A 25559-nucleotide genomic window follows, 5' to 3' on the forward strand; every position below is an offset into this window, starting at 1 on the left:
AGCTTTAGTCATTCTCCGAGACGTGTGTGTAACAGGTCTGTACTTTGTATTTACATTCTTTTTTTGGTTGAGTACAGTTTACCATGCATATGAGAATAGATTTATGAATGATTAAACACTTTACATTTTCCCTAATTGGTAATGAATCCATTATGTTTGCATGTGCTTAGTTGTTTTCTATTACATAATGTTAGAATCTGTTCTGTTCAGCAAGCACGTTGATCAAAGAAAGGCTTGTCTGTTGGTTTTCTTTGTGAAGAGCATAGCAACGAGATACATATCATACTAGTAAAAACATGTCGTCTTTAGATAAGATAGTAAAACCAGTGTGAATCCTCTTTCAGTGGTGGAGACTGCTGGTCTTCAGGGGTGTCTGGAAGTGTTATAGAAGCCTGAACTTGGAATAACTGGCCCAGAAGCAAGACAGCTGCTATGAGCTGGCCCGACACGCACTCTGTGCTTGATATGTGAGACTTGAGATGAAGACAGACATAAATTCATTTTCACAAGGACTGAAACTTCAGTTTCAGCAGGTTAATGTCTTCCGAAAAGCGTACAGTCGATTCAGTTTTAAGTTAATAGCTGTGCTGTGCCTCTGGCGTTGATGCTGTTAGCATGACCGTGCTTAACTCATTAAAAGAAAAAGGCCAGACAGACTTGGAAACACAAAGGGGGCTTCACACTCGTTTGTGCAGTCTTACTGAAATATCAGGAAGTTCAACTGTAGGTTTACAGCTGGTTTGAAGTTTTGCCCTGCATAGTGCCAAACCACTTTGATAGGTTGAGATCACCAGCTTTTACAAGAGATAACTTTGGCTGTTTGATATAACTTACATGTTTATGTCTGTCATCTGAAGAAAATATAAGTGCGTTTTGGCAAGAATCTGGGATTTCTGTGTTTATTCCTTAGGCAGATTTTTATGGTGTGATTCTTTGCGGGGGGCAGGGGCGGGTATGCTCATTTGTACATATGACTGACAGATAAGCTGTTTTATGAACTGCTGCTAAATCTTTATAATTTAAAATAGGACTATGAATGAATGTGAGGACAGTGTCTGTCAGTGTGTCCGTGAATTGCCATGAGCACCACAAGTGCTCAGGAGTTGGGGGGAATGGGATGGAGAAGAGCAGGCCAAATGAGTGCGGGGATTGTGACCAGAGAACCCAAAACTGCAGTAAGGGCTAGGAACCCACTTACACTAAAAATATTGAACGTATAACGATGGTTTGTATAACCTTTACTAAAACAATCTTTATTTGTTTTTAAACAGCTTCTGAGAGTCATTACTATGACCTTTTGGGTAAATTGTCATGAACAGATTATATGAACGGATTATATTACCTTCTAGCTATTCCTGTCTCCTTTAGCATGTGCTCTTTTGATTATTTTTTTTTTTTAGTTGAACTGGACCAAAAGCTCATATACGCCAGATTTTACTAGATAAGGCTTATAATAAAACTTGTCCAAGATTGCTTTTAGAGGTGCTGTTTGATTTCAAGAGAAGGGGAGGGTGGTGTGAAAGAAACAGACCAGTGACTGTAGTGGGTAACAGTGCCAGGAACATTCTCACTAGTCATGCTGCAGAACTATTGTGTTCAAAACCCTTTCTCTCCTCGTCATTAGAGCTCAGTACTGAAAGCAGTTCTGCCACAGAAGCGCTGTTGCACGGTGGGTGTGAAACTTAACTTCTGTTTTAGCTTTTAGTGTGTAAAATGAGGATAATGGTCTGTGCTTTATTAGGAGTACCACGGATGTTAGGCTTGTGAAGTTCTTTGATCCCTGAATGGAAGGAGCTGTATTTATTTAAAGACCAAAGAGGTATTTAGCCTTCAAGCTAATGAGATGAATTTCACAGTACAATTTTATAAATTTAAAGTCGGTATCCTGTTTTGTAAGTAGTGTTGAGCTTTGCAAAAGTGAATATTTCTGACATTCTCATGTGGAAGTTTTACAGTGTGGCTTGTCTAGGAACTGGCCTTGTAAAACAATTAAGCAATCAAATAAAGCTCTCTGGTGGATTCTGGCATTGAGTCCCTGGCTGGATGCCATCAGAATGTCAAGTGGAATTAGTATTTTAGCACTCCTGGTTTTTGGCATCACTGTTTTCAAAAATTAGTGGCCCTGGTGTAGAACCTCTGTTTAGATTCTGGTTATGTTAATGCTTTCCTGGGTTTTGAAAGAAAATCCCCCCATTTTCATTCTTGATCTAACACAGACTATTAACAATGCTACATGAAGTTAGGGAAAATAGGGGTAATACTGAGAGGTGCAGTTGGTTAATTTTAAATGTAAGCTTTGTTTTGAATAATTTATAAACTCATTATCATGTAATGTGATTGTCAGAGTAATCTTCAGATTGAGACTAGCGCTTTTTTAATTATTTGTTCATCAGTGAAGGTGATGCTTGTGGGGTCAGTGGAGGTAGGAGACAACTCTGTATAGCCAACTTCTCAGCTGGGCAGGAAGTGTCTTTGATATAATGTTCTCTGGAGGCGTTTTCTGGTCGTCTTCCCAGTTTACAGTGCTATTCTGTGGCAGCTGTTTAATAAGGAAGTGAAATACTGAGGAAGAAGGAGAATAAAAACAAATTAGCTAGTGTTAGAAGTTAATTCCAGCAAATCATTTGGATTGCTTTTGGATTAAGGAACAGTAGCTCTTTGTATGAGGAGGGCAAAGATGCAAAGGAAGTGCCTGTTTCTTTTGTAAGCTCTAATTTTGAAAAAAAAAGTGTATTTGTGCTGCCATAGGAATAGTCTTTGGTATGTATGTTTCAGTTATGCTTCATGGGCCAAATTAAAATTAATTAAAAGAAGCCAATGTGCTCAATGTTTCTTGCTACTTGATCTTCCCACTTACTACTTTACAGCAGTTCTGGCTTCTCTTGTTCTGATGCCCAGCAGAGCAGTCTTGAGAGGCATTTAAAGATTTCTTGTACTAGTTAATCACAATTTTGTAATTATACATTGTAGAACTTGATTTCAAACTCCTTGTCAGCTGCTTTGTCAGTTCTAGTTTCTGTCTCACTATACATCAGTATACATCCATAGAACAGAAGTACAGATGAGTGTTTAGCAGTGTTATTGAATTAATTCTCCCTTCCAGAGCCTCACCTTTGGTCACTAAAATGTTATTATAAGTACTTAATCTAGTGTTTCTGCAGGACTTCTCTATTAATGCCTGGTGTTTTGGCAAAGGAAAATAGAAGTGTTGACTTAATTTTAAGTACTGAAATGCTAAGCATTTGTGATTCATTGTTTTATTGTATTAAAGCACAATGTTTATCTGATACCACACAAAGTAACTTTGAGTTATTTGGAAATAAGCATGGGGTTTTGTGCTTATGAAAAGTCAAGGGTTGGGAGAAATATTGGTATCAACTCAGAGTCTGGCTGTTTATAGTTACGCTAATGGAGTAAGTTTTTTAAATATATCCACAGGCAATACTGAAAGCACATGCATGATAAGTGTGTTTTCCTTGGTTCCTTATGAATGGCATTCTTAACAGTGCTTTCCATGACCTCTCCCTCGCCTAGTTATCAAACTTTGAAATACATTGCCAAAAGTGGTTGTAATGAATCTGTCTGCCTCAGATTTCACTGTATACTACGGTAATAGTAGTATAACAGGGCGAAGGTATTCCTTTTTTTTCTTTTTTTTTTTTAGTTAAATGGATCTTTTAATTCAAATGTGATTTTTACTGAGCCTCAATTATTTTCTTTTGCTGTAATGCTTAGTACTGCACTTATGTCTGAACGACTAGGTAAGTACATGGGGGAATATTGCTTAGTAACATCACACCATCACCTTGGAAATCAGGGAGGCCAGTGCAAGCAATGTTTTTAGAAAATCCCAGTTAATTTCTAGCTTTGCTGAATTTATTTTTATTTTTCAAATTCATATTGTGTTCTTATTCCCAGTCTCACACAGTTCTTCGTTGTAAGAGATGGGAGGGGGGTGGGCAGGAGGTAGGAGCCATCGGGTTATTGTGGTTGGGTCGTTATCATCCCTTACAACTGCTAAGAAGGGTTTAGTCTAACCATGCATTCTTGATAGTGTACTTGTACTATCAGTTAAGGTCAATGTCCAAAACTTTCTGTGAGAACATTCAGTAAATAAATCAGAATTTTCTTAGGATGTCTTTATGGCGAGGTGAGAGTCCAGCTTCAGTTAGGTGGAGTCTGTAACATAGGATTTATTTTCCTTTAGTGATAGCCTGGTATCATTCCCTTATATTAACATGATGAAATACTATTATTTTTTCTTATGACAAGACTTCATTTGCTTATGTAAAGTAGTGCATCGTAAACATTTGAACTAAAGAGCTTAATTTCTATGCAAAAAGAATAAACCAAACATCCATATATCTCCCCAACAAGCTTACTTTCTCTTAGGAGAACATAAATAAAAATAAGCATTCCTATCTATTGCTGTACTCAGAAATTTTGCATACAGGTATTTTCCTGTGGATGAAAATGCAAGGGCAAGATGCTGTATCAGTTTAGGACCTACAGCAGTTAAAAACTGTTACTGTACTTCAAAAATAAATGTCTATTTGTCATTAAAACATTTAGGAAATCACAGTGGGTTTTCTCATTGCCAAATAAGAAACATAATGTGGAAATTCCATATATGACACCGTTTTCTGAGGCTTACTAGTATTGTCATATTCATAAAAGGATACCAAGTTTGCTCTTAGCAATGTCGGTTGAATGAGTTTGATCTGATGGCAAGAACAGGCCACTGGGAAATACTCTTCAATTTTTGTTCCCACATCTGCCACTTAACCTGGGTTTAAAGAAGTTCTTTAAGCTCCTGGAGCACCAGTTTTTAAAAAGCAAGTAGATTACAGATATGAAAATGTAGCAATTTTTTTTTAAACATTCAATAACTCACGCTTAGTGTGTTCAAGTGTAAGTGCAAGGTGGTAGCTTTGATTTATTTGAAAGTCTTTTAGTTGTTACCCCTGTGATTCAGTTCTAGGTAACAGAATATCCTTTTAGGGGTTAATTAAAGGAAAAAAGAATTGACATCCAGGTGTGAAAGTAAAAGCCGCTTTAATCAGTAGTCTGGCAGATAGAGGGACTCTCAAGTCATGACTTCAGGATTCATAGCTTCTCCCACAAATTGATGGCACAGTAGATCAGAGAGCAGAGAAATGCTCTGGTTTTATGGGTATTTGATGTATGTCTCTCACCTTGCCTCCACCTGAGCATCTTGCAGTACTTTGCAAACACTAGCGAATGGTGCATCAGCATGCTGTGGCAGAGGGAAGTATCACTGTTGACACTTTACAGCTGGGGAAGCTGAAGCATTGAAAATTGATTTCCTTGTTATTGCTTAGTATATCTGTGATAAAAACTGAAAGGTGGACTTAGAAATTTTTTTTTTTTTTTTTTGACAGTACAGTGGAGCATTGAAAATCTGTTTTCTTGGCTATAAAATGGTGGTCATTTTGTGAAAATCACTTATTAGAGAGGCATGAGGGTGAAGGGAGCTGCTTGGTCTGCTGGTATCTTAGAAAGTCTGATCCTGTTGCTTGTTGAAAGAAACATGACTTTGGGGTTCTGGTTTGTAAGTTATGCTAGATTCAAGAGCACATAATGTGACTTAGCTCTGGTGATAATAAATTATGTTGGTAGCCTTCTATCAAAATCAAATTAACAAATTTAAATTATAATTTGACTAATTTCATTACTAAGACTGCCAATTAGCATCAAAACACTTTATTAAACTCCTTGTTATTTTATGTAAAGTGACCGGTATGGTAAATGTCAGTGGCTTTAGTTAAACAGTGTTTGACGAGTTAATTAGCTGAATACTGCAGGAATACATTTTGAAGCTTTGATCTGTGACCTTTTGGCAATTAAAGTTAATTCATATTTCACTTTTTGTGTCAGGGCTAATCTTTGTTCTGTGTTAATCTTCCATGGAAGTTTTATACTACAGACTTAAGCAATGCTTTATTGATCAGATATTTAAAAATTTTTGTTTATTCAGCCTAGCAAACAACTCCGGGAGGTGCCAGGTCCCCAGAGGTAGAATCTTGAATCAGTGCTCAAGGCTGTTCATGTGAAGATATTTCTCTTGGGAGCCTGTGTTTGTATGTTTGGACATAACTGCATTTTCACACCTTGAAAATAAGCCAAAAGAGTCAAGTAATGCTGTTAGAATGGGGGGATCTTCAGGGCTTTTGTGTAGTAAGAGATATATTGGAAGGCATGGAAAATGATGTTAAAGGTTTGGCAGCAAATGGGTTTTTTTGTCTCAAGATTTCGGCTGCAGAATGGAGAACAGTCACAGGATATGTGATGTGCACCATGATTTTCTGTCTCGGAAAACATGATTCTTACAGACTTTTAAACTGTTTTATCTTTGGATGACCCGTTGGCTGCCAGGAATAGTTTCTTTGCTTTTTACTATTCTGTTGCTAGAGAATATCCCTACAAATCCTTACTGTGTCAGGTGCCAGTCCAGTATTAAATCTGTTCAGCCAGAATTGCATAGTCCTGATTTAGGTCATCATCAACTGGCAGACGCTATTCTTAAGTCATATATTTGAAGGGAGGGAGGGAGTTTCTATTTTTTTTTTTTTTTTAAAGTACGTAATTCCCCAAAAAAGAGACCCAGAAAACCACTTTTGGGGAGGCTGACATGGCCTCGTATACTATTTACTTTCATGTATAGCATACTCTTTCTTTAACAGCTTTTATTTCACCTGTGAACCCATGTCAGTAGAGTCTGTAGTGACTCCTAGCTCCTCAGTTACGAAGTGTTAATTGTGGCTACCTGTTCAGAGCTGGGATGTGTTGCATTTGTAAATGTCAACAGAGCAAGTAAGATCTTCAGCCTGTGTTGGTTACTGAGACAACATAAAAACTGTGCAAGAGCTGAGCTGACATCACACCTTGCTACAGCAGCTGCTAGCTGCTGTTAATAAATCCCTCACTTTAAAGAGCAGTACACAAATCGATTTAAAAGTTGGATGGTGAACAGTTGGGGGGTTTTCTTGTACAGAGGGACACTAATTATGAAAGAGCAGCAATAAGTCTTTAAAGAGGCTGTTAGTCACACTAGATATGTTGTAAGAAACAAGACTCAGTCTGCTGTAATGTGAACTGAACATAGCAGTAATCTCCAGAAATGCAGGGTATTGAATTTATTAATGGTTTGAAGCAGAATTTGAGTTTTAAACTACCTGGGCATTTATTTGAGATTGTTGCGTTTTTCACCGTGGCTGTGAAGCTACTTGTATGTGATACGTTCTAAAATTAATAAATAATTAAACCTGATACTTTCTGAGCAGTGATTTAGTAGCAGAAAACTGACAAGCAAGAAGACTTGTCTGTAATTAGTGGAATGTGCCAAAGATGTGCTCCTTCAATGCAAATAGTTCCCATTGTTATTAGGGCAGTATTCCCAGTACTGCACTCATTGTTATTTCTTGTGTAAAAAAACACCTTTCACTACATTGTTGGTAGACTCAATCCAGAAATAGGGCAGACGTGTCCTTAGCGTGATTTATGATAATGCCCTTATTTGTGGGAGCTGAATGTATGGTGAAGAATGTGTTATTTCACTCTTTCCTTATGAATTTCCGTTGTTACGGACACTGACAATCACTTGTGTGGTAAGAGGTAGATAAAGAGCAACATTACTTAGATGCAGATGGGGAAGCAGAACAGGTGTTTTTCAGAAACAGTTGAATGTCTGTGCTGCTATTAGACTGCAACTCTTAAACTATTCATTGCTAACACTAGTTTTATTTAACGTGGACACTTTCGTCCGGGGAATGGAGCAACCGTAGCTCAGTTACTGTCATCGTTTGTTGAAATGTTGCTTTCCTTTGCTACAAGTCTAGGCTGAACTGAAATTGCTCAATGCCTAGCAATTGGGTGTTTATATTATACTCAGTCTACCTTTATTACTCTAATCATTCTATCCTGTACTGTTACTGTAAGGGCTTTCTTTATAACTGCACATTTATTTTCTACAGAAAATGGTTTTGTGTTCTGTATGGGTGTCCTTTACAAAAGCTGTAAACTCAACTGTTGTTTGTTTAATCAATACAACAGGGTATTTTCTGGAAAACTTTTTGCATTTAAATGCTTTTAGTATCTTATCATTTAGACCTTCAAACATTTATTCTCCAAAACTTGAAGTATTTAAATAGGGCATGATTTGCTAGATGTGAATTACTTCAGCCGCCCATGCACAGTACTGGATCGGATGACTACAGTTTCAGAAGTTGATATTCAGGTCTGTTAAAGTACAACTTCCCATAATGACAAACTTGGGGCTAAATGTTTAGTAGAGGCTTGGGGAAAGGTGGCACCTTACTTCCCAAACACTGACGGGGGGGGGGCGGTTCTGAGCGCTATTTTGTGTTCCATTCCTATAAATTTTACTGCTGCTCTCCAGAACCTGTTAGTAAGTCCAGCCACTGTGTGCTATCACCTGCACCATTTAACTTGAAAGGCTAAGCTCTATACAGTCGCTGTTTCCTTGGCTTAATATTTTTGACTCGTTATGAAAGTGAATATGACATTTACTTTTTAATAAACAGGTCTAATCATGCAAATAGCAAGTGCAGTGAGAGAGCTGGAAGCCCACTTGTCTGCGTACATTGATTTCATTCTTTGTATACCATGTCCTGAGTTCAGTTCTCTCTTTTGGTTTATTCCTTTCTGTTTGTTCTGTTCACTTTCCTGACACAGTCTTTTTTTCACTCTTGAGTGTGTTTCCTGCTTGTCCTTCCTCCCTACGTGTCCCTGGCTTCTCTCTCATCACTGCACTTGTGTTTTCCTCTGTCTCTGATAGTTGCTCCTGGTTGCTGCCAGGCCTCATCCAGACATTCTGTCCTTTCTCCTGCTTGGCTTGTCTGCTCTTGTGAAGGCAGGGAAAGTTACTCCGTGTGAACTCTTTGACACATTGGGTAACTAGCATCAATGGGAGGTTAAAAAAGAAACAAAAGAAAATAAGTAAGTGACTTGTCTACTCTTTCCTTTGGAACTACTGAGGCAGTTACCTCATATGGCACTTAGCAAAGAACATGGGGCTAATTCTGTGTTCTGCCTGTAAGCAGAAATAGCTGCTGGTCAGCAGCACTAGCAAGGAGACCTGTAAAGCTTAGCTGCAGGCACCTGCTTGCTTTTTCCTAGTTTGCCTTCCAGAACATTTTCCAGTAACTCATTTTGACTTCAGGAGAAGGACAATTGTAGTTTCCTTGCTGGACAACTATATTTGAGGTGTAAATTTTCCTTTAGATAATTAGTTAGTAAAAAAAAAAATAGTCCTGATGTACTGGATTAGTGTCTTGTATTTCCTAATGTGATGGGGTGAGAGGGTGATGAAATTGGCCTACCTTAGAATAAACTATTCCATATTGGACAGCAGTTGTTGAACAGAGGATTAATATGCAGATCTATGAAGATCAAGGTTTGTTCTCTACAGTCTCACAGGGACTGGAAGTACTTATCACTTGGCTCTAGGATCTGATATGCTAAGGAACAAGATTTTCCACTTAAATAGGCAATTAGTTAGCAATTAGTTATGTAAACATAGTAGTTATCACCTACAGGAAATACATAAAGGTATGTAATCCCTTCAATTCAAATTGAAGACTTTGAAAAACACAAGCAGCCTCAGGGTTGTTGAGAATTTGACATGCTTGTTACAAGCACAGCCGCTTTTTCTGAAGCTGCTAAATCCTTTAAAGAGTCAAGAAGAGAGAGAGAAAGAAAAATTGTTTCACTTGAACTTCCTTTTTATTCACAGAAAAATGATGAAAATGGGAATTGCTCTGGTGAAGGTATTGAGTTTCCAACAACTAACTTGTATGAACTGGAGAGCAGAGTTTTAACAGATCACTGGTCCATACCCTATAAGCGGGAAGAGTCTTTAGGCAAATGCCTAATTGCATCCACCTACTTAGCAAGACTAGGTAAGTTCTCTTTCTACACGTATAAAGATTATCTGTTCAAAGGATTTCATAGCAGTATGGTGGGCAGTTATGTCTTTCGTGTTAATCTTGCAGTTGTTTACTTAGCACCCTGCAGAATGATCACATCTCTGTGAAAGTGGTTAACAGTGAACTATTCTACCCAATGCTGTAAAAAGAATGTCGGTCTCTTTTTTTTCTCTAAAGTAATTTGTTTACTTAAGCTTTTTTAAAAAGTGGAGCACATGTTTCTTTATGTTCTAATGGTTGTAAGAATTACTGTTTTTCAGAGCTGAATTACTGACTCTTTTTTTCATTGTGCTCGTTATTTTCTGTTCGTAAAAACAAGCTGTCATCTAAATCCATGCTGTACCACACTTGTGTAACTGGTTGTTTTTCCCTAGTGAAATGCTTATAGTGCATTAGACCTGAATTTGACTTTTCTGTATTCAGTACTTTGGCTGAGCTTAAGAGTGCTATGGAGGCATCATGCCGAACAACTGATATAGAATGAGAGTGCAAGATAGTTTTTCCATCATGCCTGATGGCAGACTAAAGGGATGTTATAATCTGTTGGAAGAATTGAAGTTGTTAGGTGGTTCTGGTTTGCTTCTTTGTTTCTAACCTCTGTTAAAAGGCTGTACTTAAAATTGATTTTGGTTGGAGGCTGTGAAGCATCAGCAATGATCTGAAGTTAGTATGAATTGTAAATCTTGAAGGGAGAAATACTTATGGTGCTAATAAAGCTCGAAGAAGTTGTAAAAGATGGAATATTGGGAAACTTCTTATTTCTAAAAGGCAAGTTCTCCTGACTCACACTTTTTTGTGGCTGAAAAACATGCTAGTTATGAATGAACAGTAGCACACTTCCTGCTGGTTTTGGTTGGTGTTCCCAAAAACTTGCAATGAGGTCCCTGAGGTAATCTTAGAAAGTATTTTTTTCAAATACTTTAAAAAAGCACTCTCCTTTCTGTAAAGGTCTTTCTGATTCTGATGAGAATTGCAAGAGATTTATGGACAGATGCATGCCTGAAGCATTTAAAAAGGTAAGTAGGGTACAGTAGACCAATTCAATGTTTCTTTGTGTTCTTCATGGCAGAAATAGTGTTTTGTAATCCAGACTTCAGAAACTGTGGTAACTGGTGAGTGTGTTTTTAGATTAAAAGCTTACTCAGATTATTTTCCTAGATTAAAATCATACATAGAATTAAATTTAAAATCATACAAAGTCCCAGTTCTGCAACTCTGGGCAGTTCTGCTCCCCTGCCTCCCCTGCCCTTAAATGAAGAGCTCTGTAGTAATTAGTGAAGCCTACAGACAGGTTTAAAGATCTTTGGACACAGCCATTAGTGGCAAGTTCAGAATCAGATTTCCTTTAACTCTATTCTTTCTGCTCCTTCTTTGGAGGATTGCTGAATTCTTTCTTACCTCTTCATGATAGGTTTATAATGTGTCTTTCCCCTCGGTGCTTAATGCCTAATATGCCTCTGTGGCTGTTCTTCTCTGGGTCATTGTGAATTTTCTCCACTTCCCACTATTCCATCCATTTTTGATAGTGCCTAAATTTCTTGCCCAGTTTTTGACCATATGTAGAAAAACATATTTACACCTTTTAAAAAGTTACTTAGTACTAATCTTAAAATACTGAGGATATAAGTATACTTAAGGAAGATAGAAATTTAAGGGAAAAAATCTTTTTCCATTTGGCTATTAGAGTAATAACCTTACATATAATGCTTTTAAATCACTTGGTATTTTTTGCATATTAACTGAACAGTGTAGATTGCTCCTCCAGAAGGGTAGTCTGTAGAAATCTAAGTTCAGAATGTGCTGAATTACAATTTGCTGAAATAGATGCAAGAAACTCTATTAATGATACAAAAAGTAATTGTATTTAAAGTAGTGAGCTTTTTAACTGCTTACATTCAGACACAGCTAGCAGAAATTAGATGAAGTTTGCAGATGGAAGCTCAGTGTCCTTTCTAAACAACCAGATTAGACCAGATTTAAAGAACATGTTTCAGTAGGTGGGAAAGCAGAATTAAATACCTCTCTCTTCATGGTGCATATTCTTTGTGTGAATTGGTAAATGGTTATTACAGCTGAATCAGTGCAGCTTTGTGGCACGCCTACTTAAAGACTTAATAGTTGTGTGTTCAATCTGCAAACAAATTAGTTTCATATTAGTTGTTCTTTGCAAAGGTTACAGTCTTTACTAATGCATGGAAATGGAAAGCAGTTTGCTTTGATACATTTTATTTTCCGTCATAAGCTGTGATTTAAGGTGTTCTTCAATGAAATTACAAATTTAATTAACTCTTAAGCCATTAGTGCAGGAAGAGCATCTGAAAAACACACCAGACAGTGATTAGTACACTCTAAGGAAACATTTGGCCTGAAAACAGTCTCAGGGGTTGATACATTTTTCCTGTTGTGTGATTGTGCTCAAACTTCAAAAAAATTTTATTTTTTTTTTTAGCTGTTGACATCCAGTGCTGTTCACAAATGGGGAACTGAAATCCATGAAGGAATATACAACATGCTTATGCTGCTAGTGGACCTAGTTGCAGAAAGAGTAAAACAAGATCCTATTCCTGTGGGCCTGCTCAGTGTACTTACAATGGTATTTGACTCTCTGATGCAGTTTCTAATATTTGGGTATTTGGCTTTTCATATTAATGCTGCTGATGCTTTTTCTAACTATTTAAGCTGTAGTGTATTGTCTTACAATCTGCAGCCATTGCCTGCTGCAGATTTTTAACATCCAGTATGCAATACCTAAGGCACGAGTGCTGTTCAAAACTTCTGAAAACTAGCATGTTCAAAAAAAAAACCAAAACTAAAAAACAAACCACATCTGCTGTCACTTCAGTGTTTATTTTTTAAAACTGATACCACATCTGCTGTCACGTCACTGTTTATTTTTTAAAACTGATACTTTGAGTTCATTTCCCCCTTTTATGACTATCTGGCTCGCATGGGTATTGGATATTGTCTGTACAGAATGGAAGCTTCAGAATGCTTTCTACAGTGAGAACTGAGAGGCAGGAGCAGGGGTCTTCTGTTAAACTTTATTTTTTGCTAGATCTTTAACTGTCAACCAGGAAAATGCTCAACTGAAAAAGTCAATTATTATCAAGATAAGTTTTGAGACTGGCATAAGCCACGCTGTTCATTGCCATGGGCTTTTCTTTCAAGGCATTTAACCCCGACAATGAATATCATTTCAAGAATCGAATGAAGGTATGCCAGAGAAACTGGGCAGAAGTCTTCGGGGAGGGGAACATGCATGCTGTCTCGCCCATATCCACTTTTCAGAAGGTGAGCATAGCCATGCCCTAAAAGCTATTTCTAGGGTAGATGTGTTTGTTTCAGAAAAGATTGATTAGTAAGTATTTATAACACAAGAAAGCTTAAATGTGTCACCAAGAATTACAGCAAATAGATCTTCAGTACATGTTGGTCTGTATAAATTAATTTGTCCTCTCAAATTGTCCCAGTTCTCTATTAGAGGCTGGATTTAGAAATTGGTGTACTTTCATGGCTAAAGTAGCACCACAGTCAGATGGGTAGATCTGTTGTAGCTAAGGACTGATATCTGTTTGGCTGTTGAGTGTGAAATGACCAGGATAACTCAAACTGTACAGTTCTAGCACAGAATTCATGCTTTTCTGACAGTCAAGGATAGGGTATCTTCAAGTAAGACACACTGGTAAGGAGGTAGTTTTTGAGGTTTACACTGTCTTGTCACAGTTGTTCCAGATGAGTGGGGTCTAAAAAAGCATCAGTGGAGTTGATCTCTCCTTCAGGAGACAAGTTTGTGGCCGTAGAAAGAAAATTCTACATCTGCTGGTTTGGGAAGGGCTCTTTAGTAATGTTTCACACTGCTAATGTGCTATAAATACAGTTGCTTGTGAGTCAGCAGCCACAGCGTGTACTGTTGCCACAGCACGTGGTCAGTGATGTCAAGCGGAGTCCAAAAAAGGGTGATGCTAATGAGAACCAACCAGAGCTCCAGTTACACGCTTATTAAAGGAGCTGTTACAAACACATTGCTGTTTTCTTTGAAATAATAGTGTGTGCATTTGAGGTGTGGGTTAATAGGCTGAATGTCTGTCCAAATCTCTCTTTCAGAAGACAAATGTTTAGCATTAATGTTGCAGCTACTAATTTGTTAATGTTTTAATTGTTCAAGGAACCTCATGGGTGGCTGGTGGATCTGGTAAACAGAGTAAGTAACTGTAAAGCAAGCAGAATTGTTATTTGTCACTTGAATTCATTGGTCTTCAGAGATAATTTCTTCTCCCCCTCCAGACTTGTTTTTCCACTCTTTACTTTTCTGACAACCACAGAAAAAAAGTTTTAAGATTTTGATCCTGCCTATATATAGGGAAGGGGCCTTGCTAAATACATCTTTTTGAGTTGCTGCCTTCTCCCTTGAGCACCTTTACCCTAACATGATAGCTATGATTAGAGGAAGTCAGGAACTCAGCTTAGGCTGCGGTGCTGTTTCCCAGTCAAATGTGCCAGGCCGGTCAGCTGTTGCTATACGTGGTCTAGCTTTCTTCCCTATAACCATTTTTGCCCAAGACAGTGTTTCTAGCTTGATGTTTAAACTGGTATCAGGTATAGTTGCATTGCATTCCCCAGTGTGCCCCTGAACTTCCATGAGAACATAAAGCTTATGTTGAATGTGATGTTCCATGGTAGAGGATATTGTTGGCATCCCAGGAACTGTCAATGGAGTATTTTCTATAACAGCTTATTTAAAACATAAAATACTGTAGTTCACTAACATAATACTGATTATTCTATTTCAGTTTGCAGAGTTGGGTGGTTTTTCAGCAATTCAGTCCAAACTCAATTCAGAAGATATTGAACTTGGGGTAAGTTCATCTTGTGTCATGAGACTTCTCCCTTTCCATTACATACTTCATGTAGAACCAGTAGCATCCCTTTTGGCAGTGGTTTTACCTTTGCTTTGGTACCAGAACAACACTCCCACAGAGCCCTGGAGAAGTGCTGTCAGACTGGAGGTCAAATGAGGTAATGCATAAGAATCCTAACTAAAGAGCTTTTGAGACTTCACAGAAAAGAGGAAGGGTTAGTGTACCTTTCTGGCTAACATTCAGTCTTCCTATTAGACATCAGTCAATCTAGTTTCACTGTCTATTCACCAGTACATTCCTGGTTTTCTGTTTACTTCAGCCGTAGCTGCATTTAGCTGCAAGTGAATTGACTGCTGTCATTTATTATAGAAATCATTGTTTAAGGAAAAAAAAAATCCTTAGGAAGACAGACACTGTCTAATCCTAAGCAACTTTTCAGGAGCTGTGTCTTAAAAACTGACTGGTTCAACAGTGCTAAACTATTTTTGGTGACAAAGCCTAATTTGTTTAGTTTTTGCTTCCTAACCTATATTCAGGAGACTTCAGAATCTTTAAAGCTTTGAAGAACAAGGAGGCTAAGGGACAACAATGTCATTTAGAATCTTGTCGCCCAGTATAAAATCAGTCTGCTTTCAGTGAAATGCCATTTGGAGAGAATTAAACTTCTTTTCTTGGGATATTGATATTTGCTGCTTTTTATAAAGAGATAGGTTCATATGTGAGCATGACAGAACAATAGGAAAACTCGGATTCAAATCCTGATCCTGCAATAGAAACTTTGACTTTAATGATTAATAACTGCTTGCTTAGGAAGGAAGTCTGGGTCAGCATCAATTAATTTAGGCCCTTGACTGTAGTGGTGCACACTCAATTTCACAATTCTTGATTCAGTGTGAGAAGAAACCAATTTTTATATTATTTATTAGCAAACAAATGCCTTTATGCATTTAACTTCTAGATGATAAATATCACTTGAAGATCATTCATTGAAGAGATCTTGACATGTATAGGACAGACACATTTACCAAAGCTTTCTCCCACTTAATGCTTTGGGAAAGAAATTTGTCATCTGGCTTTAACCTTAAGCCTTGCATTCACACTTCTCGTTGCCGTAGAGAGCAAGCAAAATGTGATTTGTCCCTTTCCGTCTGTTTGTATCTGTGACTGAAACAAGATCAGACAGAGAAGACTGAACAGAATGATGAGAGGACCAAGATCAGTGAAAACTGGAAAGGCATTTTTTGTTTCAGGCAAAAATATATAACACATACTGTATGCTGTAGAGTAAATCTCTTTCCTGAACCATGTGTTGTTGCAAAGTACTTGCACACCAAAATCAATTTGTAGCAAATGACTGGAAATTATCATATGAGAGAAATAATACTTTTTCACCTTCATTTGCTTTTTAAGGTATAGATCACTAGCTCTGAAAAGATCTCTTATACATGCACGTAAATACTTGTTGTATTTCTTTCAGGCAATCTCTGCATTAGTTCAACCATTTGGAGTTTGTGCAGAATATCTTAACTCTTCTGTAGTACAGGTAAAAAGCCTTTGTTATGACTTATCAAAGGACTGAAAATTAGATTACAACTGTGTTGGTGTGAAACTGGTGACTAATTTGAAAAGCCTTCAAAACTCACATTGCATAAAGTACAAGAACCATTTTGAGCATCCTGAGGGTGATGGATAAAGGGCTCAGACAATGTTCAGATTAATTTTCTAAGCACAGGGATCTGTAGTCACGTATCGACATCTGCAACAGTGAGAAGCTTTGCCACTGCCATTAGTAAGCTTCTTCAGTGTCAAGCATGTGGGAGAAGAATCTAGCCCGATGGATGGATTTTGGGTTAAGTTTAACTTTCTGGCTGAGATCAAGCCTGTGGATATGAGAGCTTACACTGGAAAAATTGTGGTACAGGAAAAAATTCACCATGATATATTTGTACATGCAAATGTACTGCAGGCTTCACACCTGCACTCACTAACGAAAGCTATTGATTTTTTTAAGTCTTTATTTGAAGAGGAGGTAGTTTAGAAGCCACAGGGAGTCAGAAGGGCACGTGCATCTAATAACTGATGTATTTTGAAAGGTTGGTTGGTCTGTCTGTCTTTTTTTTGCAAACCTGTATTATGGTGGTCTGAAATGGCTTCTTACTCTAATTGCTTTTTTCTGGACATACCTAGCAGGATAGTTTTATGTATGTTGTAGGTATTGCTTTATGTCTAAGGTAATTGTGAGTTTTCAGCTATGTATTTCATTTTGCTGCAGCCAGATCTTCTGAGTAATGTAATTGATTTCAGGAAACATAAAATGATTGTCATGCCTTTTCTCATGTTCTTTAGCCCATGCTGGACCCAGTCATTCATAAAATGATTAAATATGTGCAGAATGTAGAAGAAAAGGACTTGAAAGACAAGGTAATTTTTTATATATTAAATATTTAGGAAGAACTTACTGTGTGTCTTGGAAATGCTGGCAATGTAAACTAGAACAATAGCTTTATTTTCACTGGCAAAAATACAGCCTGTTATGAATTCTGACTGAATGACAGAACAAAATATATTTGCCCAATTCCATTCAATACCCTTTTCAGTAGATATCTGATGTTATGACCATTTTTAAAATACTTTGCTGGTGTTGCTATCAAATATGTTTTTGTTGGTACCCTTCTGCAATGTGCTGAATGCTCACTCCTCTAACTGACTTGAAGATGCTTACTGTCTTGCAGTCTGTTAAATTATTATAATTAGTATGCATATGATTGTTGCATTAGCTGTTTGCTTCTGAGAATTTGGTAACTGTTGATAAAATGTCCGTGTAACTTGTGACTACTTCCTGTATTACCCTGAATTTGGCATTCAGTTCTATAAGATTTTTTTAAGTGTTGATTTTTTACTTAGACTTAAATTGTTAATCGTAAACTGGAAAGTGTGCATAGGTTGTGTAACTACAGAGGAGCGATTTAGTGTTCCAAATCTGTAGCAAGAGAGTCCACTTTAACCAAAGGTTTTGTTTTAAAATTTCTAGTGTACAAGTAATACCTTCAGATGTACATGGTACTGCATTTCATAGATTAAACAGTCTGTATTGGGTCACTAAACCTACTCTTTGTGAATCATTGAAGTCTGAAACAAAATAGCAAAAATAGCAATGCCTCTATTTGACTTTTGTTGTTGTTGTTGTTTTAAACAGAGACTAGTCAGTATCCCTGAGCTCTTGTCTGGTATCAAACTGCTGTGTATGCGCTTCCAACCTGATTTGGTAACTGCGGTAGATGACTTACGCCTGGACATTCTGTTGCGCATGTTAAAATCTCCTCACTTCAGTGCAAAAATGAATTCCCTCAAAGAAGTAGGTTTGCTTTTTGTGTGTGTGTGTGTGCACGCGCACATGTGCATGTGTGTAGGTGGGATGGGTTGTTAATAAGCCATCGAAACCACAACCTTAAAAAAAGAGGTGGCACAGTATTTCCCGACAAATTATGTTGCCTTAGCCAAAGCTCAGTTCGTAATAAATACCAAAACAAGTTAATATGACAGGAGTTATTTGTAACGTTAGTAGCCACTGCAAGGACTGTGACCTTTCAGTTAGACAACAACTAGCCATAGTTTGAACCTTTTCCAAGAACTGCAATTTCAGATTGATTTATAAGCAATGATCTATGCTATTCATTGAATATTCACTCTGAGATAACCCTGATAATTCAGAGCATCCTATGGGATACCCTGTTTCTCTCCTCCTCTCATTGAGAGAAAAGGGAAGAAAAACCCAAATGAGACATAATCCTAGACTGGTGTCCCAGTCCAGTTATATCTGGTCATTACACTGTGTAACTGTATTTTTTTTTATTACGGTTGTACATGGACACTGTAGTAGCGCCTAGGAGCTGGAGTTTATGGACCAGGGCTCTTTGTGCTAGAATCTTGCATCTAAGTAGAAGAAAACAGTTCATTTTTGATGGGAGTTGTGGTTTAGAGTTGTTCATTCATCTCTTCCTTCCAGAACTCGCACAATTTAAGTGTCCAAAAACATGCTTTTTTTTTTTTTAGTATGCAGACATTGTAAGGTGTTTTAGAGTCCCTCTTTTGTGCTTTTTGCTTCTTTATTTATGGGAAAATTGAGATGTTAAACCTCATTGCTGTTTGGTTCTGAATCATAAAGGCTGTGTGTCCTTGATGAAGTTACAGAAGTGTGGCTTTTGAAGGCTTTAGCAGAAATGTACTCTTACTCCCTAGAGTGAGGAGCCTGTATCGGTTCTATGTTGGATAAAAAATAGGACACCAATTTGTGTGTAACAAGCAGAAGCCTGAGATAACCTACTTCTGGTATATCTGTAGAAATATACCTGGCAGCACAGGCCAGCTTTTCTGTGTCAGACTGAGAATAAGAATCTACTGTATCAAGAGACTGATGACAAGAAGGTGTTTCTGGTCAGGAATTTGCCTTTAAACAGGTTATTAAAAAACAAAAACAAACAAACAAAAACAAAATGCAAAAAAAAAAACCAAACCACACCAGCCAACCAAACAGAAAAACCTCAGACACCTCCTGTGCTCAAAATACTTCAGGATTCACACTTAAGCTTTGTAGTAAGCCTTTTGAATAGATTTCATTGTGTGCCTATATAATTCATGTGGGAATCATTGTTAGAATCTCACATTTTGCAATTTTTAGGTAACGAAATTAATAGAAGACAGCACTGTATCCAAGTCAGTGAAGAATGCAATAGATACAGACCGATTACTAAACTGGCTAGTAGAAAATTCTGTTCTGTCAATTGCTCTAGAAGGTAAGCACTTTCACAAAGACTTTTGGCATGCGCTTTGAATGTCTTAAATTTAAAAATTCCATCTGTCCCTTTAAATACATTTTAATAGGACACTATTAACAAAGAAGTTCAAGATTTTTGTCATTGTCAAAATAGAGTAAGGAAAACCCTGCAAATTCTGCAACTATTATCTAGTCCTCTATTTGACATCTGTGCAGCTGTCTTCTGCTGTATGTGGGGTTTTTACTCTCAGTTTATCTTTGTATATTGTTAGCCTCTAGAAAAGAGAGAAAATGGGGGCGGGGGGGTCATCCAAGTAGTAACGTTCTATAGGTGTGAATTGCTATCAGATGTATGAAGTAAAACAAAATAAAAAATGGAAAGAGCCTTGTTCTTTTTGTTTGGACTCATAGGTTTGTCTGTAACGGTAGAGAAAGAACTTTCAAATGAAGATAGCTTTGTCTCCCTTCTTTTAAAAGAACTTGTTTATTCTTGTGCATTTAATGTATTTAAGACTGGTTTACATATATTAATTTAGTTGCCTTTGTTTCATAGGTAATATAGACCAAGCGCAATACTGTGATCGTATAAAGGGAATTATTGAACTGCTGGGCAGTAAGTTATCTTTAGACGAGCTCACTAAAATTTGGAGAATTCAGGTAAGCAACCAAGACCAGGCAGGTGCTTTTAGACTGCCTTACAAAAGCAAACATTTTAATGGTGGGATTTGTTTGTTTATAATATATGCATCTCTTTATTGCAAAGTGGAGGTGTTGAGATCTTAACAGTATAATTAATGCAAAGGCTTTCTTCTACTTCTTTCTTTACCATTTAAAATCAAGTGTTCTGGCAATTTCTTGTAACACAGCTGTTAAATCTTATGCTGAAGTTCAGTTCTTTGCAACAAGTGTTAAGGGGCTGCAAAAATATTTGACTTGGAATAAGAGGTTGTCAGCCTGAAATAGGTGATAGAGTGTTTGTCTAGACCAAAGACCATGCCTAAGGATATTAATTTTCATGGCTGGAGGTATAAATTTGAATGCAGCTCATAGCGTGACTTTAAAGACAGTGGGCTCAAGCTGTATGAATTCCTGTTTAACTTCCTGTACATACATATAATTGACTGACAAGTCATCTTTTCACATTCACTTTATGTATATTCAGCTTATCACTGTGTAGGAAAGGTGGCTTGACTGATTAATGCAAATGTCATGTGGAAATTTTGACCAGAAATGTAATCTTCCGCTGCAGCAAATGGTTTTCTTCTCTGTCCAAATGTTGAAATTTTAGACTAACCTCATTGGATGCTGTCAGATGCGCAGTATGTGCGGGCATGGTAGCAAGTCTTGCATGCTTAGTAGAGCTGAAGTATGATTCTAGCTCACTCACTTTTATTCTTTAATAAAATGCAATACTTTCTCCCCTTTTCTGGCTGTTGTTACCATGGTGCTCCCATCAGTGTGGGAGGAGATTTTGTATTGCTTACTTTTGAGTAAAGCCTTAAAGAGTGTCAGAGATGGAGCACCCCACACATGAACTTAACCAAGCAATAAAAATGGTGATGTTTGTATTGCTGGTACCACACCTTACAGCAGTATGAGGCACTGCAGCATCTTGAAGCTGCTGTAATAATGGCAGACTAATTTGTTCTTTCCTGCTTTAGAATTACTTCCAAAGACCTCTCTGCCAGTGAAACGAGGAGCAGAGACAGTTATTCTTACCTTGTGTTTCTAACATATCAAAAGCTGTTATTCTTTCTCACTAGTATGACTAGTAGGATAATGCTTACATGAAGATTTTTCTCTATCTCATTTGGGAGACCTACATTCTCATGTTTTTCCTCCTCTTTTCAGTCAGGACAATCGTCCACTGTGATTGAAAACATACATACCATTATTGCTGCAGCTGCTGTGAAGTTTAGCTCTGATCAGCTCAATCATTTATTTGTTCTAATCCAAAAGGTAAGTTTTCACATGAATTTACATTCCTTAGGAAGAGAATTGATGAGACATATGTGTGCATCCAGCATACCAAAAGGCAAATGCCTTGAATATGTTTATATTTCCTACATAAATATATAAATATAACATTGGCTATAAAAATAACGCTTTTAATACTGATTTTTTTTTTTGTTAACCCAAAAGCCTGGTATGTTACTGTATTGCTAATTGACTTAGATTTTAAGTATGTTATATAGACAGTGCTAAGGTGCTTAAAGTGAGATGTTATTATTATATTTAATCTCTTGACAGTTTATATTTGAAAAAGAGTTGGGCACATTAGTACTGTAACTCCCAGTAACAAAAATAAGGAAATATGCGTGGTGGAAACATACTTGTTTGTTTTTTGATTTTCCTGCAGTAGCATAATTGTAAATTATATTGTTGTGTACACTTGAGACTTAACAGACTGACAGTGCTTGCTGCTTTAATAGCGAATGTTATTTCTTTGTTATGCAGAGCTGGGAGACAGAGAGTGATAGAGTGCGACAGAAGCTGTTGAGCCTGATAGGGCGCATTGGTCGAGAAGCACGGGTGGAGACAACGACTGGAAAGGCATGTGAATGTTTTTCATTTATTTTTTTTTCTTTATTGAATGTAGGGTTGCTAGTCTCTGTACTCCCTAGGTCCTGACTGATCTTGTACTTCTTCCTCTAGGTTCTGGAGGTACTTTGGGAGCTGGCTCATCTTCCAACTTTACCATGTAGTCTTATTCAGCAGGCCTTGGAGGAACATCTGACAATCCTCAGTGATGCCTATGCAGTGAAAGAGGCAGTGAAAAGAAATTACATCATCAAATGCATAGAGGATATTAAGAGGGTTGGTTTATTATTTTATCTTTTCAAAAATGTAATGTTATCTAGCCTTGATGTTGCCCTTTCTTTCAAGATGCACAAATTGCGTGTCCCATCTGTAAGTTCTTACCTTGGGGAGTCCATGAGAGGGGTAGGCTTTGTGTGAGCCAGTTTGTTGACCATGAGGCTCAAAGTAAGTCTCTTGCCTTTGTTTTAAGCAAATTTTCAGCACAAGGAGTGATCATTTTATGGGAAACTACCAGGATGGGCCCAAGGTTAGAATTTGCAAATGGAACCACTATAAAGGTATGTCAGTATTTTAACTGTCCCTTTCATGTGAAAGCCTAGATTAGTTTTCTTTGAGTTAAGCATGTGTTCTGGCATGACCATTAAGTCTCAAAATGCAAATCGATATTTAAATCATAGTAGTTTTGTATTTTAATAAAATACTTAAACTCTTTTCATCTAACATAAAGAAGCCATTCCTGCAGCTGCCTGTGCTAAGATGTTTCCTGGCAGCAGCAGAGATGTGCATGGCTTAAAAGACTGCATATATTCTATCCTGTACTGTTCACATAGCAGGCAGTTTTTCTTGAGGTCTGCAGGAATGCTCCTGTCTTTTTTTTTTTTTTTTTTGTCTGAAGTATGCTGTAAATAAAGAAAAAGGCTTGTACTTTTTTCATTCATTTCTTTCATGATAAATTAGATTTTGTCTGTGTTGCAGCATCTGTAGAGGATATTAGTTGTTTAGAAGGCATAGTATGTTGCTTCTCAATATCAGTCACACTATTTGTGTGTGTGTTTATGAATACAGATTGCAAACTTTGAATTCTCAATGTCTGTAAAACTTGCAGTTTTTTCTTTTGGATCTTCTCTTGTGCTTTCCTATTCTTGCATTCTTTTTAATTACATTCTAGCAAGGACCTTTATAAGGGTGCTGCAGTGGGAAACACTAGTGGAAAGCTATAATTGTAGGCTAGAAGGGATTGGGGTAACCATACAGCAGGCTTCTAAAAATACCTAATTTTCTTACTTCCCTTCATTAGGGGAAATGAAGACAAACTGGGAGGGAATGTAATATTAAGGCAGCATTCTCAAATACATGAGGGAGTCTTCAGTGGAGAGTTTTCTGTTATGGGCAGGTTACTTTAATCTCTCTAAGTGTGTAGGTGGTATTGGTTGTTGTCAGTATTTAAACCAGACATCACTTCTCTGAACAAGCAACCTCAGTACTGGTTTGTGTGGTCAAACTTTACAGAAAATGAAGCCTCCCAGAAAAGTGATGAGCAGTTCTAACAATGAGGTAGGAGGGTTATTCTTTGTAGGATCTCTTTCAAAATGCAGCTTAAGTATCCTTTGCTTCCTATCAGAGGGCTCCTCGCAGCACCAATCAGAAATTTCTTCTGATCTCTTAACCCTCAGTAGTATTTCAGGTTGGTTCTTCTATTATTCTTGCTTCAGCAATAAATAACATTTGACTGGATTTGCCCTTTTATGCCCTAACAGGCCTGCTTCATCTCCCATAATTGAGGAAAGGTGGTGGTTATCATCTCTCCCTGGTGCAACTGAGTTCTTTTTGTCTACTTAATTTGCATGCTCTCTAGCAAGGAGGTGGTACTTTGGGCTTAATAATAAAGATAGCAAAATGGCATATATGTGTGTCAAAGGACTTCTTGTAGAAAGTGAAGGGCACCTTGTGTGTGTTTGGAAAGGAACCAGGAACAAGTAACTGAAGCCTTCAGAGCTAGTAGCTGTTGTTTTGAAACAGCGGCATTAATAGAAGTTGTTAGGCTTCTAGGAGTCTAAGAGGAAACTTAATCAGTTGTTGAGCATGTACACATGTGTAATTTTTTTTACCTTTCCTACTACTAGTCATCCCAGCACAATAATCCTCAATTTGTGTGGGTGGTGCCAGCATTACGTCAGCTCCATGAAATCACGCGTTCATTTATTAAGCAAACTTACCAAAAACAAGACAAGGTAAGAATATATGCTGAGATGATTTTTGAAGCCTTTGTTACGTCTGTGTGGCTCTGCTTCTGTAGAACATGGAAGTTTGAATTTAGAAGTGAGGAAATAAAATACTAAAAAACATTTTGACAAGTACAGTTTAGTGATGTAGCATAAACAAACTGTTCAAGTAGAGATGCTGTGTTGTGTGCCGTCCATTTGTGTGTGCATGCATATGTATGTATAAATCTGTTTGCTGTGTCAGGACTAATTTATTTTACTCTCAGCTTTTTGTAGAATAATTAACAGGCTCTGTTAAGAAATGAACAATGGCTAATGTTTAGACCAGCTGCTTTGTAATTGAATTGACATTGACTCTTGGAAAACAGACTAAAATATCAGCAAGTCACATGTGTTATACAGTGGCTGAGTGGAGGTGTGGGACTTTGTTTGCAATCTGCAGCACGTGTATTTCAGCACACGCTGAAAACGCTAGTGTCAGGGGGCTTTGGATGCTTGGAAGGGATACAGCTGACTGGTGAGGGGGGAACGATACTCCTTCTGATAAGACACATGTCTGTAGAAGAGCAGACTGTTGTGTGCATGTGCCTGTTCATGTATTTTCTTAAAAATCTCTTCTCTCAATGTTTTGTGGGTTTTTTTGGTTTTTTGTTTTTTGTTTTGGGGGTTTTTTTGTTTGTTTTTTTTTGCCAAGAGCATTATTCAAGATCTAAAGAAAAACTTTGAAATAGTGAAGTTGGTGACAGGAAGCTTAATATCATGCCACCGTTTGGCTGCATCTGTGGCGGGTCCAGGAGGGCTTGTTGGAGCAACGTTAGTGGATGGCCGATACACTTACCGGGAGGTACTGAACCCTGAATTTCTTACTACCTTAGGTTTTTGAAAACATGTAGTGTATTACTGACCAAGTTGCGTAAGATTAGGTAATGTTTCATTTTTTGGAATTCACTGGTATGTGTGTTCTCTCTGGTGAATAATTACACTTGTTTTTTTTTATAGTTCTGACACTTACCTATCAGGGCTTGTTGTAGCCTTGTTACTATATTATAGAGCAAGCGTGGGCAAACATCACAATCTACAAGTTTCTTGGCAAAGTCTTTAACTGGTTGAGAGCTAGATTTCTCCACCTCAGGACCTCCTGTCTCCAAGCTTGTGCATCTTCAGCTTCTCTACCAGCTTCACTTCAGCTACCCTT

The 25559-nt window shown here is 37.5% G+C and overlaps 1 protein-coding gene across 2 annotated transcripts in view; it reads left to right on the forward strand.

The window, feature by feature from the left end:
- The window catches only part of USP24 (ubiquitin specific peptidase 24), a 65841-nt gene that overhangs the window by 3086 nt on the left and 37196 nt on the right, over positions 1–25559 (forward strand). Inside the window, exons 2-18 of one of the 2 annotated variants that reach the window (XM_069788655.1) lie at positions 9776–9941; positions 10917–10984; positions 12418–12561; positions 13137–13259; positions 14134–14169; positions 14759–14824; positions 16305–16370; positions 17174–17248; positions 18024–18182; positions 19506–19620; positions 20155–20258; positions 21453–21560; positions 22059–22154; positions 22257–22418; positions 23652–23696; positions 24266–24373; positions 25059–25208. In XM_069788655.1, the coding sequence (XP_069644756.1) occupies positions 9776–9941; positions 10917–10984; positions 12418–12561; positions 13137–13259; positions 14134–14169; positions 14759–14824; positions 16305–16370; positions 17174–17248; positions 18024–18182; positions 19506–19620; positions 20155–20258; positions 21453–21560; positions 22059–22154; positions 22257–22418; positions 23652–23696; positions 24266–24373; positions 25059–25208 (1791 nt within the window). The remainder of the gene's footprint in view (positions 1–9775; positions 9942–10916; positions 10985–12417; positions 12562–13136; positions 13260–14133; positions 14170–14758; positions 14825–16304; positions 16371–17173; positions 17249–18023; positions 18183–19505; positions 19621–20154; positions 20259–21452; positions 21561–22058; positions 22155–22256; positions 22419–23651; positions 23697–24265; positions 24374–25058; positions 25209–25559) is intronic. The other variant, XM_069788656.1, reaches the window with a different exon arrangement.

This window comes from Haliaeetus albicilla, chromosome 8, assembly GCF_947461875.1.
Source record: "Haliaeetus albicilla chromosome 8, bHalAlb1.1, whole genome shotgun sequence".
Lineage (NCBI taxonomy): Eukaryota > Metazoa > Chordata > Aves > Accipitriformes > Accipitridae > Haliaeetus > Haliaeetus albicilla.